The sequence below is a fragment of the Tetrao urogallus genome (assembly GCF_951394365.1).
Source record: "Tetrao urogallus genome assembly, chromosome: 3".
Taxonomy (NCBI): domain Eukaryota; kingdom Metazoa; phylum Chordata; class Aves; order Galliformes; family Phasianidae; genus Tetrao; species Tetrao urogallus.
Window position 1 is genome coordinate 24486097 of NC_136815.1, and position 19827 is coordinate 24505923.

Here is a 19827-nt window from a genome sequence, read left to right on the forward strand (position 1 = left end):
TTAAAGATGCAGTCTTAAGGAATTAAATACAATGTCTGGATAAGGTTGAAGTCCTAGCTGTTTGTTATCTTTCAACTTCTGTACTATAATTCTGGCAAATTCCTCTCCTTGGCTATCTGAGGTATCAAGTAGCTGTCGGACTTTTGATGTCCTTGTAGGTTTGGTGCTTATAAGTTCATAGTCTTCTTTCATGAGCAAAAATCTTGATAGAAGAGCATCCAGTGACTGATTCAAACATGCTTCAGTCATCTGATCAATAATTTCTTCTCTCTTACTTTGGATCCATTGATGAGCTACATTCTGTTGTATGGCTTCCAAAACAAAATCTGAGATCAGAAAGAATTAAAAAAAAGATTAAAAAAAAAAAAAAGATCAATTAATATTATAACCATCTGATGATAAGCAGTGCCATAAAGCAAAGAATGATTTGAGACAGAGCTGTTCAAAAGTTCTTTTTAGTCAGACAGTCGCTTGACTACTGTGTTGCATTTCATACTTAAAATGTTCTGATAATTGTCAAAGTGTTGGCTAGAATATTTTTTTTTATCTGAATCACAGTACTGTTTAAATTGGAAGGCAATTTCAGGAGGTCATCTCACCTCACACCCTACTCAAAGCTGGGCCAACTTCAAAGATAAGTCAGGCAGCTCAAGGCCTTTTCTAGATGAATTTTAAGCACCTCCAATAATGGACCTTCTACAGACTCCATAGTCAACCTATTCTAGCATATGACCCAGCATGGTAAGAAAAGACAGAAGTGCTAACTTCACTTCCCACTAGGATTTTTATTTAAGTCTAGTGAAAATGTCTCTGAAGTTTCCTGCGTATATTCCTTAAACAGAGGATTTAAAGAGTGAAGAGTTGCAGATCCTCATATTCCCATGAGTCCTCCACCACAGTAAATTCAAGATACTGTATATTTGGCTGAAGAATTACAGAAATAATTTACGGCAAGCTTTCTTTTCATTTTAAAGACAAAAACAGTTCCACTTCCTCCTTCATACACAAACATGTTCAATATGTGGGACTTGGAATTAAATCGGTATTTGCTATACCTGAGGAAATTGGTGATGTCTGCAGCACACACGATGAAGAATTTGAGGCAACTGAAATATTCTTGTCAGATGAGGGAAAGTAACTGTATGGATGCACAAAAGGTTTGGCGCTTTGATTTACAGAGAGATTTTCATCCACACTCTGACAGCTGAGAGAGTGTAGACCGCAAGAATTTCCATCTTAAAGTTAAAAAAAAAAAAAAAAAAAAGAAAAAGAAAAAGCTGTAATACACCTATGTTCACTATGTTCATAAAATACAGTTAATAATTAGAACAAGTTCATAAAACAAATCATTAACACCTCAAATTCACTTCAAATACAGCACACTATTCATTCCACTCATGTTTGTTCTGGGCACACTCCTTTGTCTATAACCAGGGGTTGATTGTGGTTTTGAGGGTCTTGCCTTATTTTGAAAGAACACTGACACAATAAATCCAGTATGTGTGAACTGTTGGAGCTCTGCTGGACAGAAATTTGATGTGCAGACTGGAAGAACAAAATAATTATTTGAAGTGTTTGCAGATGTAGTTGCGAGTCAGTATGAAAGTCAGTTTATTTTGATGAAATTTTAATCTTTTCTTTAACCTTTGTTACACTACCAAAAAAGATGCAGGTGGAGGAAAGAAATACAAATGGTGACATTCAAGTGAGACACAAATAGAAGCTTTTGGTGGTTTTCTGAAGCAGGACATGCTTTCAAGAAAGCTTTGTGTTAACTTTTCGAGGAATGTTAAAGGAGGATATTTATTAGGTAGCAAGCCTAATAGTTTCTATTTTAAGATTTGTGTAGCAGAAAAAAAAAGATTCAGAGGGGCAATAGAAGAAATGAAAAATAGCTGATAAGAAACAAATTACAGGGCATATACCTAACTCTCCACAGTTCTCATTAAGGATTTTCAAAGTGTCACTTGACAAGGAGTTCTAGAGATGTTAACTAAGAACAAGGAATATAGATATAAAAATTCAGATAAGCGTCTGTCATGCTTTGATGGTTTCTCATTGATATTACATGTCATGCAGTACACTAGGAGTTAGAGAGCTAATGCTGCAGTTCTGTGGATTGTTGGTATATCGGGTCTCTTCATCTCAGAAGAGAAGAATGAACTACAACTCCCAGAAGACTTTATTTTTCTGTTTCTGTTCTCTGTTCTGAGGGAAAAATAAAACTGATTGAGAGTCACAAGACTTCCCTCTTTGCTCCTTGGCTGTTTCACCTACAGCATTAGAGTAAGGACTTCGGTTTTGGAAACTGTCTCCTCAATTTATTTACTAGCTTCAATTCCAATCATACTGTGTTATATTGTGTTCTCTTACATTCCACTGCTATATTTAGTAAATTAAGTTTTTTTCCTTAGCTTGTTGCTGCTGTTTCCTTCATCCAGGTTAATCTCCCTACCTTTTCTCTCCTGGGGCTTTCCATGGGTCCCTCCACCCCTTTGTCATGGACAGCAGGCCAAATCATAACAGCAATCTAGAGATGCAATAAGATGTAGCTCCACAAACAACTCGGGATTTACAGCTGCCTGACAAAGGGGGAGTTCTGAAAGCTTAAGCACAATGCTGAACTGTGGAAGCACATGGCCGTAAGGACTAAGAGCAGTAATAGGAAAACAGAAATGAAAATGTATTATGATTATTTAAATGAACTAGAACTCACAATTCCAAACTGACTAGAACTCACAGTAACTAGTATTTTATTTCATGAAAGGCAGAAAAAGTAAGTGATGTACTGTGATGCAGCAGATATTCTCTCCTGCATGAATGAGAGAGGATAAGGAGAGAACTGGTATGAGCAAACGAGCTTTAGAAAAGGATTTTAAAAAGCTCTGCTGGGACAGGTTGTTATAGATCTCTAGGCAAACACAAATACAGTTAACACAGAAATCTCAGAAGTGGAAATTTGGTAGCATAAATACCAGATCTAGACTCCGTATGAGGCTTAGTGTTTTTGAGATGTGGAATAAGAACTAGTAGATTATCCTGTAACAAAGCACTACATAAGAAAAGAAAAAAATATTCTAATATATAAAGTACAGTTCTTATTTCAAACAGAAAACAATTGTTAAACTTTTTATTTTATTTTATTTTGAGATATAGAGTTCTGCTAGCCTTAGCTCAGTATCTTCAGATAGAAGAAGCACAGCAAGGACTAGCAGGAGACCATGATAAAAAGAAGCTTATTTTATAATAACACTATGTCAAGAGAGTTCATTCCGTTTATCTAGAGAAACAAAAGGTACTAAGGGGTTACTCTGTCTATGAGCCATGGGAAAAAGGGAAGAGAGCTACTTAAGCCTAAAGCAACAACCAAGAACAAGTGCATATAAGCTGGCTAAAAAAACATAAAGGCTATAAGTTGGAAGACTTCCTAATTCTGAAGGACAAGTTTCTGCAAAGTCTCCTAAAGTATTACCAGAAGAAAAAAAAAAAAACAAAAAAAAAAACAACCTACAGTCATTTACTTCTGACTTAATGCCTTGCCAAACTCATTTCTTGCCAGTAGAATCTGCAAACAGATTTTCACTTGAAACAACTGTATCTAATTTTGGCAAAGAAAGAAGACTCTTACTTTCCATTGTAAAACTATCTGATGAAGATATTGGCAAAGTAATAACATATACTTTGTACTTGATTGCTTTATAAACATGCTTTAATGAAATGAATGCCTGCAATTGTTAAAGAACTAACTTGACAGCCCAGGAGGCACACTTGGACACTTAGTTATGCTAAGCATAACTGATGTACAGATAAGTCTCCAAATTCTAAGACTGACCAAGAATTATATGGAAAAATATTTTCCTTCGAAGAACCTACTAGCACAGAAACAAGTTATAAAAAGTGGCAGTATTTATTTATACAGATGTATGACTTGAAGGAATAATACAATTCTATAATATGGAATTGTTCCATGGAAGGGGAATTGTAGCATGGAAGGAGAGTTAAAAGATCTATTTCAACTGCTTGACCACTTCACAGTAACAAAAGTTCAAGCCTATTACTGGGGATATTGTCCAAATGCCTCTTGAACACCGACAGGAAAGGGCATCAACTGCATCTCTAGAAAGCCTGCTGCAGCGTTTGATCACCCTCACGGTAAAGATGTTTCTTAATGCCCAGTTTGAATATTTGGCATATCTGTGCACTGCCAGAGATGTCTTGTGATTGATCAGGGATCAGGAAGCACAGCCCACCTGACACCTGTCTCTGTGCTTCCCCTCCTCAGGGAGCTGCAGAGAACGAGGTCAGCTCTCAGCCTCCTCTTCTCACTGACTGGACAGTGCAAACATCCTCAGCCTTCCCTCACAGGACATGTTGCCACTGTAGTAATTTCATTGTTTCTAATTGCTGTTAAAAAATTGACAGGAAGGTTTTGTAGAAGGTTTTGCAGGCTTTACAGTATGTTTATGCACATACAGTAAGTCTAAGCAGTGACACTAAAAAGGACTTCAGACTGATCAATCAATTTAACTGCATCACCACATCTTATTCAAACGATCTCCACAGGAAGATATGGCAATTTTTAACACAAACCAGCAGCAAAAATGGCTGATGGTTATTGTTATAGTAAAGCATCAGAGCAGACTGCTGAGGGAAGTAGAAAAGTCCCTGTCCCTGAAGGTATTTGAGAGATTTGGCAATGTAGCACTAAAGGACACAGGACTTGGTAGAATATCTCCAGTTTTGCAGCATACCAGCAGACTTTTTGATGCTCTGATTTACAGCAATAAAGTCAACTGTCTTTTCTGCTTTCTCATCAGCATTCCCTGCAAAGCCAATGGACTATTTTGAAACACAGATTTACATTTTTTCAACATGTAAACGAAGTTTTAATTTCACAATGCATTGCTATTACACTTTTCTGGCTTCTGATGACAGTAAAACTTCAAAATTCAATTTTGACTGTGAATTTTGCCAGCTTTTATTCATAAGAGGTGATAGCTACAAAAGATACATACAGATACTTTTGCAAGCCAACGTCCATTTGTTGAAGCCTTTTTATTTGATGAATGAGAAATGATCTAGAGGTTGGCCTGGATTAGAAACTTTCGTTTACTCAGCTGTAAAAGCACCTCAAGATGTTTAGCCTTTTTATTTTTAGAAGTACTTCACAAATGCTTAACTGAACTATCAAGATAATAAGACAAGAAAACAGTACTGCTGCACTCATGATCTTTCAGTAGGAAAACCAATGTTATGAGAATTCCTCACGTGACAGGAACAGAAAATATAGGCTAAAATGCAGTAGTTTTTCAGAGCACTAAGTTGACAGTAATAAAACGCATCTCTTTTCTGACACAAACATATCCAGTAATCTATAGGAGAAGGGAGAATGGTTTTAAACTGACACTGGGGAGGTTTAGGTTGGATGGTAGGAGGAAGTTTTTCACACAGAGGGTGGTGACACACTGGAACAGGTTGCCCAAGGAGGTTGTGGATGCCCCATCCCTGGAGGCATTCAAGGCCAGGCTGGATGTGGCTCTGGGCAGCCTGGTCTGGTGGTTGGCGACCCTGCACATAGCAGGGGGGTTGAAACTCGATGATCATTGTGGCCCTTTTCAACCCATGCTATTCCATCATTCTATGATTCTACTATATATAAGTGCAATGGCACAATGGCAGCTGCAGTGTCAAATTATATGAAGTCATGAGTATTACCTGATGAGAGGATATTACACTGGGGAAGAGCTTTGCGTCGTGATATATCCGGAGAGATACTCCGAAGAGGAAGTGCATCACAGTGTATGGAAGCAGATGTTTCCTGAAATTTTTCCAATTAATATTAATACATATATTAAATAAATGCATATTAAATAAATAAAAAGTCGCAATGATTTAAAGAGCACTTTCCCATCACTTTCTTTTACATATGCTCTAAATACACAATCGACAACACAATTAAAATATTTTTTGAGGTGAATATTATACAAATGTATCCTTAAAGCTGTGCTTAAAAAAAAAAATGTTATTTAAAGCTGACAGTAATTTTGTATACGAGTTTAACCACTGGTAAGAATCAAAAGAAGCAGCATTAAGAACTAAAATTTAAAAACAAACCTATATGATCCTATAAAAACAAGCGACACAGAGGCATAATGGAGCGCAAGGGGGCCAGTTTCAATCTAACCTGCAGACACTGTGCTGGATTCCTCAAGGGGATGGCTTTCCCACACTTAGAAGATGTATTGAACATGACCTTATTTCTGCTTAATCAGCCTGATATGACTGTGTACATGCTGCATTCCATCTCAACCAGTGCATGTTAGACCTTTCTTTACTGCACAGGAAACTAAATTGCAGAACCACCCCCTCTCACTAAAACAATCCCCTTTTAAAGTTCTAAAGATCTTAATGATGCTGACATACAAGGGAAGATGCAAAATTTACCTCTTGGGGATTCAGTGGTATATTTAGAGATGTTTTCTCTGCACCTGCTTTTTTTCCACTCCTGTGGATACACTGAGATTCATACTGTGACTGTAAGAGACAAATGGCATTATATTAAATTTTTGCTTTAATTTAAGCCTGATACAAGACTAGAGGAATGTCAAATATTACATTTCTCTTAGCAAGGAAAAGCAAACATGCCAATTTATTTTACTCACTCATGACTGCAACAAAAGTGACTTACCTTTGATCTCTTTAACAGAATTACTGCTTCCAGGATAGCTATTTCATCAAACGTTCTCAGGACTGGTTCAAGGTCTATTAAACATTCTAAACAAAGAAAGATTATTTGCCCAATGATGCAGTATGAAAATTAAGTTTTCATGTTGCTAAAGTTACTTTCTTATAATAAATTAGTTTTGCAAATATATTTCTTTGTAATACAAAACTACTTATGTTACCGAACAGAAGTTTATTACTTTCACCCGTTACAACAATCTCACATCACCAAAACAAACCCTGTTCTGATCTGGCTTCCTCAGCAGCCTGGTTGAAAGAAATGTAGGACTGTGCCAGACTCCTAGTCTTGCATTCCTGGAATGGACAGATTAATGGACTTGCTATATTTCAGGGCAGACTCAACAAGTTTAGTCTGCTAAATGGGACCTAAAGGCACAAGACCTCAGGATGGGTAGCTTTACTCCCACTCCAGCAGAAGTGCAAAGAATTATTAGAGGAAAATAAACAATCAAGACCCCACTGCAATATCCAGAAGAGCTGCTGTGGACATCTGTCACCATGGAGATGGTGACTGTTAAAGCACTGAATTCATTGGATATGGATAAGTCAAGTGATAGTATCTGCAAGCTCAGCAGAGACAGAAGCTTACATCATCTGCTTGCAAAGGATGCCACATGACAGTTTAATAAACAAGAGACAGTCTGTGTGATGCTCCCTTGTTTCTCAATGCTAAAAGATTTGCAAAACAAAATATTTCAAATTTTGAGGTGGATATTATACAAATGTCTCCTTGAAGCTGTGCTCAAACCTCAGGAAAGGATAACAACATGTAACAACTTCTACTGCGCTTTCTATGAACGCCACTGATTCAGCAAAATCCATTTACTGTACTGTGAACCTCTGACACTGCATCCTTATTAATGTATTTTTATTGTTTTTACTGTATTTTTACTGTTTCACTGTAGTTCTCTCAGATTAGCTCCTGTTTAACTGGTACTTTCAAGACATACATTCAGCAGTGGGATTCTCATTCCCTTGCTTCAGCTCACACAGAACCTGGGACTCCATTTTTCACAGTGAATTACTAGGACTGTTTTTATTGATTTTAATTAAACTGCAGGTACATGCTAGAAGGCTGCAGAATCAACAGAATTACAGAGCTACGCAGAAGCAGGGGAATAAGTAGTCTTTGGCCCTTCTTCATAAGGGGAACAGACAGGTTAACAAAACATTTCTATTTTAAGCGTATTTGAAAAGGAAGAGGGAGGGTGGGGAAGAGGGGAGAAGCTGGGCGTTATTTTCTTTTTCCCTGTGCTGTGCTGATTGCAAAATTTCACAATCAGTGAACTTCTCTTCCCTTAATTTTGAGAAAGATTTCTAACTTCCTCATTCTTCCTGTGATAGTAAAGGGAAAGCAATGCATGTTTTCTTCAAAGACTAAATCAATTCAGGTACTGCACAGAGCCAAAGAACAGTTCATACTGCATGTCTATCCCAGGTAATTACTCCTTCTGTGTGACCACAGACTTGGGCTGCTATTTTATTTTGGGTAACTGACATATGAAAGCAAAAATACTTAAGGAAGTATTGTGACGTCTTTTTTTTTTTTTTTTTTTTTTTTTACTTTATTTTTTAAAAATATATTTATTTATGCAGAGAAAAAAAAAAATTAAACAGCCCACAATTTAAAACCATATAAACCAGACTCATACCAAAATAAATGAACATTTCAAAAAAATATTTTTAAAGCAAAGTTAAAAATGCTTCAAAAGAGGACACACAATTCATTTTGGACTACAAATTTTGAACACAGAGATGATAAATCTCTTTGGTTGTGTCTCCATTTTTTTTTTTTTTTTTTTCTGCAAAACTGGTCCAGAAAGAAGTTACAAACACTTATTTCTCAGCTGCCTGATTAGCAATTTTCCAATAAACTCAGATTTTATAAATGTTTTAAAAATAGCAGACTTCTGTTCAGCGAATCTTCAAATGAGGTGCTAGGATTACTGTCCTAATTGAAATACTTTAATTTTACAAATAAGAGTCATTGCATTCGCTTCAAGTTGTGAGAAAGACAAGTTTTTAAGGAGCAATATACAACTCATGAGTTTATTTCAAAAAAGAACCTAAAAGCTTAGCAGATGGCTGTTCAGCAAATCCAGAATTCCCAGCTTCCTCTCAAATACTGTTGAACTCTAAGACAACTTTATTTTTTAGGTCCAGATTCTGAATTTTAATTAACAGTTAAGAGGTAGTAGGATAATGGAAGCCATAATGGCAGCAGAGAAACAAAAATTAAGATCAGTTTCGAGGCTAATAAGCCATTTTAAAGCACTGGATCAAATTAAAACATAACATTCTGTGTTAATGAAAAGCTTTTTGAAAGCTCTTAGATGTATCTGACTGAGTTTGAAGACCAGCTCTCGGGGTAAAATACTGAGAAAGCTAAAAGACTGAAATGTGAGCATTCAAATAATGAAATATACTATTTGTATTGAGGACAAAAGGATTAGGATAAAAGAGAAAATAAGATACTATAATTGTAGTTGATAAAGTGCATGGATGAAATACCCCTTCCATAACAGGGAGATTTTAAATATGGCACAAAGAGACATGATTAGCAATGGGAACAGGTCAGACTGACAGTTGGACTGAATGATCTTGAAGTTCTTTTTCAACCTAGACAGACTATGATTCTCTAGGTGACTACACCAACTCTAACAAGAGCAAGTTTCACAACTGAAAATCTGGTGACGACTTTCAGCCTACATTTTTACAGAATTGCTGTTGCACACAAGAGCTAGAAGTCACAAAAATACTAAGCAGCTTTTCACGTTAGAGAGAAATTGGTACGGTATGGGGAGTATATTGGTATGGCTCAACACCAAGTACACTAATTAAGCATGACAAATCCAGGTTTGATTTCAAAACCGAAATTTTCTAGTTTACAACATGCCCTGTTAATCTCTGCAGGCTCACTCTTCAATCTTAGGCTCTAAATTACATAATCCATTGGAAAAAGGCTGAAGGTATTTGTATTTGTTCTCATAGACAAGAAACCATACAAAGAAAATATTAAAAGCTATTTGTGTGGCCTCAACAATTCAAAGTTCCAGTGGAAAAGATTCATCCATGCAAACATGCAAAAAAAACAAAGTGAATTTACAGTAGCTCATCTGATGTGCAATGATTTGCTGCTTTGCCAGCTCTTACAAAACCCACAGTAGTCACTCTATGCATTTCACTTATTCTCCTCCCTATTCTGAAAATAAGTAAATAAATAAAATATTCCAACTCCAACTAACAACTTGATTTTATGGCACACGTAGCTCCATTCATAAAAATTAGTTTATAGATATGATGGAATCAGACAAGAATCACACACCATTTGACTGAGCAGAGACATATTTTTTGACATTTTTATTATTTCCATTTTGCAATTACACCCTTACTCTATATGTACGAGATGAGACAAAAATCTAGCAATTTTAAGAACTGTATTCATTTTGCAAAGTAAACTTACTTAAGAATGATGGTCTTTCATCTGGGTTTTGTGCCCATCCACTTTCTATCAATCTTATGACAAGAGCTCGATGTGGAATGTCCATTGACAAGCTCGTTTCACTTAAGTCTAGTCGCTGTCCTTGTGACACACTATACATTATCTGCAAGGGGTTTATAACTTCTGTCAAAATAGACATCGTGCTTTCATTAGAAATATATGCAAAATAAATAGCTTACTACAGGAAGAATAATTAAGACTGCAGTTGTAATATTTACATTTCACCAAAATAAGGCTGTTTTTTCTTTTAAAATTCTTTTAAAAGCAAAGAATTCAAAATACATTTTTTCTTACCAACATTGTAATTTGAAAAAGAGTCCAATCTGAGAAGTAACTCAATTACTTCTTAAACAGGTTTACAAATAGGATTGTTATGAAGCAATCCCTAAATGAAGTTCCCAGGTATCTAGGCGACTGGCACAAGTGACAACTAAAGCTAGAAAAATAAATTACAAGAAAACATGGTCTTACCTTCAAATGGGTGTTTCCTTGACATCACTTCCCATATAATAATTGCAAAACTGTTTAAAGTGTAGAAAGTATAGAAGACATTATTTTAGATTACCAGCACTTATTGAAACAATATAGAATCATAGAATTGCTCAAGTTGAAAAAGACCTTCAAGATCATCAAGTCCGACCACAACCTAACCATACTACACTAACAACCCTCTGCTAAATCATGTCTCTGAGCACCACATTTAAATGGTTTTTAAACACATTCAGGGATGGTGACTCAGCCACTTCCCCGAGGAGCCTACTACAGTGCTTAACAACCCTTACTGCAAAGAAGTTTTTCCTGATATCCAACTTGTTGCAACTTGAGGCCATTTACCCTCGTCCTGTCACCAGTGAGAAGAGACCAGCCCTGCTCTCGCTGATACTACCGTTCGGGTATTTGAAGAAAGCAGTAAGGTCTCTCCCTCAGCCTCCTCTTCCACAATTGCTCAAATAACCTTTGAGCTCTCCAAGCTTCTTCAAATTAGTTGATCATAACTCTAACATCCTAAGAGCCATTCTTCTATTTAGTTGTACAGGTAGCCACAACTCTAGTACTTCCAGCTATGATTCAGAGCTGACTGAAGCAAATCTACTTGAACTTTCTTAAAGTGAATTATTCCTTCAGGAGATGGCTCTCTATTCAGAGACACAGACAGGAGATCTCTAAAACTCCTCTAAGTCCATTACTCTTTATTTTCTTAACTCCTTTCAAAAAAAAAAAAAAAAAAAAAAAAAAAGATTTCTTCCCAATACATTCTGTGAATTATTTTAATAGATGTATACAAATTACAAAGGTGTGTGAATTGAGCTAATGAACAGTTTCTTTCCTCCCTCCACTGTATGCTTACACTCTCACTCATAGGAACTAGTCTCCTTGGTCTCTTTTGACAGTTCCAGCTTAATTACTGAAGCATCACACTTGTCACAGCGTTTCCTTGAGAAATGCATAATCTACAATTCCAACTACCAGTTGATTCTTCTTTCCCAATTCATTTTGCTTAGATTCTTATAACATTACTGAAAACATGTTAAAATCTAATTTCAGCAACTCAGATGTGAATTCAGATTGCAGAGTCCCCTTGAGGTCAGTACAGGTTACCTGTAGATATCATGTTTCACACTTGCCCGAGTTTTCTGACTGGGATTGTAATCTTCAGGGGGCATGTAGACAATGGTCCCTCCTTCTGGTAAGGAAGTTTCACTGCGTGACTGTGACATGGATATGACACGCCATTTTGACATGCCAAAATCTGCAATCTGGAAAGGACACAGCAGTTGTTCTGAAAGCCATATTTATCTCTGTTAACCCTTGTTACAAATTCCTGAAATACACCTGAAGGAACTGGTTGTTTGCAATCCTCAACTTGACACAAAGTATGTGGTTGCTTTAGAGACAGGAAACACCAGCTTCACTTCAGAAAACATTCCCAGTTCATGACTCATGTCATTCCTACAGCACTGCCCTATCCTGTTGTTCTTTTAAGGAAGGTTCATATACTCTGTGGCTGAGGAATCCGTTGTGGAAGTCTGTCCCAAATCACAGAATCATAGAATGGCCTGGGTTGAAAAGGACCACATCTAGTTTCAACCCCCCTGCTATGTGCAGGGTCACCAACCACCAGACCAGGCTGCCCAGAGCCACATCCAGCCTGGCCTTGAATGCCTCCAGGGATGGGGCATCCACAACCTCCTTGGGCAACCTGTTCCAGTGTGTCACCACCCTCTGTGTGAAAAACTTCCTCCTAATATCCAGCCTAAACCTCCCCAGTGTCAGTTTAAAACCATTCCCCCTTGTCCTGTCACTATCCACCCATGTAAACAGTCATTTTCACTATTTTCTTTCATGGAAAACAAGCAACAAAGTCACCGTGTTTCCAGATCACCGGTTGCGTAAAAAGCACAAAGTTAATGAAGATAATAATAGCTACATGCAACTTAGCCTGCAGATATCTAGGGGCAATTGCATTTACAGAAAAAAATTTAGGGAAGTCCACCTCATTCTCAAAACTAAGAATCATTAATCTAAAATTAACAAATTTGGTACCCTGAAATTCTGTGCTGCAAAAAGTCATCAAATATTTTTTTTACTGTGCCTCCAGGACCTTCTTTCTCCTTGTCCCTTCCTAGGGAAGTTACCCTACATCAAGAATTAACTGGCTTAGTTTACATTCCCAGACATCCACAAATCAGGAGCAAGATGTATGACCAGGTTATGGGTGGAGAGCTGCACGAATAGAAGAATAAGAGCACTAGCGAGCTCCCAGTCCAGCATCCAGGTGAGAAAGTTATATATCATGGAACGGCTGAGGATGGAAAGAAAATTAAAGATCACCTAACTCCAGACACTCTGCCGTAAGTAGGCTTGCTACCCACTAGATCAGACTGCCCAGGGCCCCATCCAACCTGGTCTTCAACATCTTCATGGATGGGGTATTCACAACTTCTTTGGGCAACCCATTCCAGTGCCTCACCACTGATTAAAGAATCTCTTCCTACCATCCAACCTGCGTTTAGTTTAAAGCCATTTCCCTTTGTCCTACTGTTATTAGACCATGTAGAACACTGGTAGCCCACCAGCTTGTAAGCTCCCTTCAAGTATGGGAAGGCCACGAGGTCTTCCTAGAACCTTCTATTCTCCGAGCTAAACAAACGCAACACCCTCCACCTCTCTTGTGCCAGCAATGAGCTCTGGGCTTTTTCAGCATTTCTATTAGAGTAAAATAATTTTCAAGATGACTCTGTGAGCACAAACTTTCTGGAGAGCATAAACATTACCCTTTTCCCTCAATGGCTCACTCATATTAAGCCTTTCCTGCTGTAGCTGGTCAGGTTATCTTGCTCATTCAGTACATCTGGTACAGTCAGAAACAGTCTAATAGTGTTACTTTTATACACATACAATACTTTTCCAGTTTAGCATGTGTGATAACCTTCATTCAGTTTCCTGCCAGCTGTCCTAAATTAAAGAATCTTAGAATAGAATCATAGAATGGCTTGGGTTGGAAGGGACCTCAATGATCATCAAGCTCCAACTCTGCAGGCAGGGCTGCCAACCACCACATATAATACTAAACCAATCATGCTTCACCCAAACTGCTCTAAACAAAGCAACTGTTTATATGTGGTCAGACAGAGCACTAGAATGCACCACTGTTGCTAGGGATTAAAAAACCTGGATTTTGTGGATTACTTGGGCCAGTTCCTAGTCAGGTTTATCAAGAAGCTTGAGAGATGGTGATACTGGCACAGGTGAGTGGGAGGAGGTGTGAGGTGCTGAGGGAGTGAGTGAAGGGAAAGCTGTGTAAGCTGCCCTGCTGCCAAGGAAAACTTCTTTGCAATGGAAAGAAGAGACTGGCAGTGCATCTTTGATATTTGCTCAAAAGATTACAAAGACAAAAAGATTAATCTCATAGTAAGTACTGAAGCTGAAGCTATTCAAGTATGAATTAAGATATCTCGGATTTCTCAGTTTGAATAGTACATTCTACCAATTTTAAAAACAAAGAGTTTCAGTTCTTTTAAAAAAGACACTCTTGCAATTATATAAACACATAACTGTTTTGCCAGAAGTTCTTTCGATCTCTTTTTCACACAATGGCAGTGATACTCAAAAGACAGAATTGAAGTTTTGAACTAGTACTACTTCTCCATATATGCTTGCTTGCTCTAGGAGCTTTGTAAGAGCCATCTCTCAGCATGTTAAAATTTCAGAGTTACATTTTACACATTCTTATACTGCTCTAATAGAATATACATGTTCATATTGCATGATAAACATCACATGGTGTTAACATTAGAATTTTTCTGACCTTCACAACTAAGTTGTCTGAGCATCTTGGACAGGAAAACTTTCTATTTTTTCCTCAAAAAGAGCCAGATGTAGCTACCAGCAAAAGCTGTCATCAGAAAACATCACTGCTATTGAGTAACGAGCATACATAGGGACTTCTGTATAGCCCCTCTGTGTTGTAAGGGACTTTAGAGATTACCCAGCCTAGCTCTCTGCAATAAACAAGGACGTGCACAGCTAGATCAGGTTGCTCACACCCTGGTCCAGCCTGGTCTTGAAAGTCTCCAGGGATGAGGCATCATTGGGCAACCTGCTCTAGTGGCTCATCGCTCCCACCGTAAAAAACTTTTCCCTAAAACTAAATCTACTCTCCTTAAGTTTGAAAGCAACCTTTATATGAACTTCTATACCTCAAGCAGTTCATATTATGGAATTCTGATCTTTTTAGATGGATCAGATCCACACTTGAGCAAAACAGTGTTTAAAAAAGAATAATTATCTAAGTTCTGTCTGCAAGGATACAAGTAAAACATCTGGCATGCAACTATAACCCTCTCCATAGCCACAACCTCACTCTTCTACTGCAATGAAACACTTTGGCTCCTTCTGGGTGCTGAGGAACATAAGTATTAAATAACTCTACCTTGACATGAAACTCATCATCCAATAAAATATTCTGGGTTTTCAAGTCATGGTGCAACAATGGAGGATTCATGTTGTGCAAATAGTTCACTCCCAAAGCAATTTCATAAAGAATGCGGTATCTCAGGCACCAGGCAATGTCAGGATACATATCCTTCTGCCAAAATAAAAACACAAGACCAAATATATTCCTCTGTTCTGACATGGAAAATAGCACAGAAGCTTTCACTATGAAAAGAAAGCGAGTTGGACAAGCAGCAATCGTCTAAAACTTACATTACATTAAGTGCACATTGATATTGGTTGGCTGTTAAAACAAATACATAAATATAACAATGTGGTGTTACGTTTCCATTCCCCAGCATTCATTCAGTAGTCGATAAGTGCTATTTATCATGTGTTAACAGGACGCTTACCATATTATTCCTAATTACTCATAAGGAAACATGAATTACAGATTAACTCCTATATGAAACCTGTAACCGATAGATACTGCACAAAGAAAGGCAAGAATCATTTCTTCAGCTGACACTAGGAGGAGGGGGAAACTGTGGTGAAATTAAGCACAAAATAGTACCTTCAGAAATATAAATACAACAGCAAAAAGGCAGGAAAAATAACATCTTAAAAGTTACATTGACGCTAATGCATTTATGAAAAACACAGCTGAACTATCTAAGGCATAGACAGGTACTGATTAAGGACAGATACAGAAGAGACTGCAGCACTGTTGAGATAGCTGCAGGAGCTTTGCAGCAGCAACAGTGAATGCTTGGACCAAAGGAGTGGGAGCAGCTGAGAGCTCAGCGTAGGTCAACTTAATGTTGACAGTAATACTTGGTTGAAATACCCATATCTGTTAACGTTAACAATATTTGACTTCTATAAATTCTCTTCAGTATTTTTTTAAAGGTTCAAATTCAAGAAATAGTCATTTTTTTCATGATATTTACATTGCCAATAATACTGAAATCCAAATTAAAGTAAGTAGTTCAGTTTCCAATTAGAGAACAAAGTGATTTTATACAGTAGCTCATCCTTTAGCTTGTTATATGGATCATGGCATTAAAAGAAAAAGTGCAATAAAATGAACATCTACTAAGCCTGCCTGCCTTTTTGTGATACAGCAGGTCTACCTGAGCAACAAAAATTATTAGTAAGAGTGACTGTCCTTAAATTTGTAATATTAATAACACACTTACTGTAGTGCTTCCCTTAAGCATGGAAATCACAGTATTTGAAACAACCAGAGGCTGTACTGAAGACTGTGAGAACACTTACCCCGTGTAAAAGCTGGTTCAGCGATCCATTTGCCATGTATTCTGTTACAATCCCCAGAAAGTCAGGCTCATTGCAAATTCCCAAAATTGGCAGAATGTAACTAAACCTGGCTTTGTGCAATATCTCTGCTTCCTTTAGAAGGTGGTTTCTATCACTTAAAAAGAAAGCCAACAAGTAAGGTTACCTTACTTACAGTACCAGGAAACTAAGCAAATTTAAGATTCACTATATTCTCTTCAGAAATCAACATCCATATGCAGCACCACCTTTCAATGTTTGTTTCCTACTATGCCTTCCTCGGTAACAAGATGCTGTAAGGCAACACAGAATCTGCACGTGCAAATACCAGACTAGTTTTGTTGTATCACACAAACATCTGTTTCCATAACATTTCATCCACGTTTCCAGCAAACAAGGATACAGTCCACCTTCCCCATTCTGTGTAACTGTAACACTTGTCTTACTGCCCACCTTCAAATACCGGGCATTTACTGTGGCCCACTATTGATCTTAATGCTTATCTTACACTTTTCTAGCTGTTTTAGAGCACTATGACTCTGCTGTGTGCTAAAATAATACTTCAGGGGACACACCTTCGGTTTCCGAATGACCAATCATGTTATGTTTTCATCTAAATTGTTCCTTCAGCTGCTTGAATTGCCCACAGGAAAAACACTTGATGGCACAGAAAACAGAAACTGCTCTCACAATGCCTGGATACCTAAATTTGGTGATTTGAATGTTCTTTCTTACAGTCAAACCTACTTACAAGTATGAATTTGATGCACCTTTACCAATTCAGACCTTGCAGCTTATGGATATGAGAAGTTCAAATTGTGTTTAAAAATGAGCGTGCTTCTGTCTCTAAAAGCGGTAAGGGGATGCTCTATATTTCAAACATCCTGCAGAGAGGATGCTTGGACCAAAAAGAAAAACAGAAAAAGAGGTAATATAGAGGTCTGTTAAACTAAGGCCAACTGTCGATCCTTGTTTATGTGACCGAAAAAAAACATCTATTATGAGAAAGTCCAGGAAGTGATCCAAGTAAAGAGGCCCGCTTCAGGAAAAACATGGGACAACAGGCTCTGCCTCCTTCCTCTCTCTCTACCACAAACTTGGTTTGAGAAAGTCAGGGGTTTCCCCAGATCATGAGGCACATCTGCATGGGATTCTGCTGTAACCAGGAAGCAGGATGCAACACTTGGAGGTTTATCCCTGTGCCTGGAATTCACTACAGCTGCCTGATCCTCACCAAGGGCACTCTGTAACACCCACAGGAGCACAGCCCACAGCAGCTCCCGGCTGGCCTTGCTGCAAGTAATGACTGAAATTAGGGAAATATCAGTAAATTCAACAACAGAGAACATAACACTTCTGCTTAAAAACACGGCTGAGATTCTGGCAAGATGTCAGAGATAAGGTCCTGTGTACACACGGCCATTCTAAGCTATACCAAACCCCTCATAGCAACTGGGTCACAAGACCAGAAGTCTTCTGGGCTCATTCGCAATCTTTCAGGGGAAACCGAAACACTTGTATATTAACTGAGAAAGGGCTTAAAAGCTTTTAGTCACACCCATGTCATACTGCTGAGTGTGGGCTCACTCACAACACACAGACGTTTGAGTGAAACTATTTCTCCTAACTGCCTAAAACTCAATCAAAGAAACCTAAGTAAAGATGAAAGACACCTGTACAGGAAACAAGAAGCAACACACTAAGGAAGGAGAGGCAAACTAGCACCGACATGGGAAAAAAATACAATTATAGAGGGTGAAGGGGGCAGATACAAGTGAAAAACTGTTCCCTGCTGCACTCTCCTATGGAATGACAGCCCCTGCAGGAAACACGGTCACTTACCTCCAGGAAAATGGAGATTATAATTACTACAAGTTGAAGAACTACTGAAAAATACTTGTACACAGAAGTCTCTACAAAGCTACTACTTTAAATTAGCTCCTCTTAGCACCGTGAGACAAAGATACCAGCAGCCACACTTTTGTCTTGAGAAGCTTCTCCCAGCCTTTTCTGCTGCCTCTCTCCGAACAACACAGACGCTGACAGAAGCTGAGCTGGCAGTTCCCACACCGCCCTCCCCTACAGCCCATACGGAGGAAACAGCAGAACTGCTCGGCACTCCCCCGCCCCGCCTGAAGCGCCCCACGGAAAGACGCGCCGATCCCACGACCCCCGCATACCCCGTGCCCGCTCCGCTACCTGTCTAGCAGCGGCCCCTGCAGGCACTTGAGGGCCACCGGGACCCTCCAGTCGGCGTGGCGGGCGGCGGACACCGTGCCGTAGGCTCCGCGGCTGAGGAAGCGCAGGTCCGGCAGCTTGCTGGAGGGGATGGCGGGCAGCGCGCTGCTGATGGCGCCCGCCAGGTCGCCTCCAGCGCCGCCGCTCATCCTCGCACTGCGCCGCGGGGACGGGCTGTGGCTGGGGCCGGCTCCGCGCTGCCCCGCTCTCCCCTGGACGGCCGCGCTGTGTCTGTGCCGGGCGCGGCGGACTCGGAGCGCCCCAACCCGACCGCTTCCCCCGCCTCTCCCCCACCTCGGCCCGCCTCCTCCAGCCGCCGGCTCCAGGGAGGAGGGGCTTCCCGTCCCCGAGAGCAGCGGGGCTTCCCGGGCAGGGCGAGGCGGAGGCGCCTCGGTCAGCGGCGGAGGAGGTGCCAGGAGCGCGGTGCGGGGTCAACTGCGCTCCGTATGGAGCGGATCGGGACCGCAGTGCCCCAAAGGCGATGGGAAGACCTGAGCCCAGCTGCGTTTGCTCATTTCAGGAGTCCGTCCATTTTCAGCTACAATGAGAGGGGGTCAGCTCTTCTTCCGAGGATAGGTGGCCCCTCCGTGACAGTCCCGTGAAGATTTTTCACAGCATTTCGAAAAGGCAGTTTGGGAATTTCCAGAAAGTGATCGCCAGGCTCGCTCGCAGATGGAACTGTTTTGCAAGGCCTATTGGCCCTGCAAACATCCTTCATTAAAAACAATTTAATTTCAAGTTAGAAGCTCCCAGCTTTCCACAAGGGAGGGGCAGTTCCACAGCCATCCCACCAAAAGGAGACACCTCACCTTCCCTTGCGCGTGGATATGGCTGAGCCTGTGGCTTTCTTCTGCCCTCTTTCCTCCCTGTAGAGGACAGGGATCAGATAACAAGAGAAAGAAACCAGGTGTTGAGACTGTGGTCGTGTGTTGACGTATTGTGACATGTGACTGAAGACACAGTCATTGTTTCTTACTTCTGTATCTAGGTCTGGAGCATTTACTCAAGAAAGCTTTGCTATATTTTGTCCAGTTTTCTTAATATCATGGAAGATTCATACTCTCTAAATGCTGCAGCGTTACCGACATACTGATAGAAAGCCTGATGTACTC

The 19827-nt window shown here is 39.4% G+C and overlaps 1 protein-coding gene across 2 annotated transcripts; it reads right to left on the reverse strand.

The window, feature by feature from the left end:
* RIPK2 (receptor interacting serine/threonine kinase 2) lies at positions 1 to 18864 on the reverse strand (the record flags this gene model as incomplete). 2 transcript variants are annotated; one of them, XM_079533119.1, is made up of 12 exons in its annotated part: positions 1 to 326; positions 1056 to 1235; positions 4752 to 4823; positions 5716 to 5818; positions 6445 to 6534; positions 6689 to 6774; positions 10208 to 10369; positions 10718 to 10767; positions 11846 to 12003; positions 15180 to 15335; positions 16460 to 16613; positions 18677 to 18864. In XM_079533119.1, the coding sequence occupies 12 exons, from the start codon at positions 18862 to 18864 to the stop codon at positions 1 to 3; spliced, it is 1725 nt and encodes a 574-aa protein (XP_079389245.1). The 2 variants fall into 2 exon arrangements, with proteins under 2 accessions (XP_079389245.1, XP_079389246.1); XM_079533120.1 differs by lacking the exon at positions 4752 to 4823.
* Between the last annotated feature and the right edge of the window lie 963 nt (positions 18865 to 19827).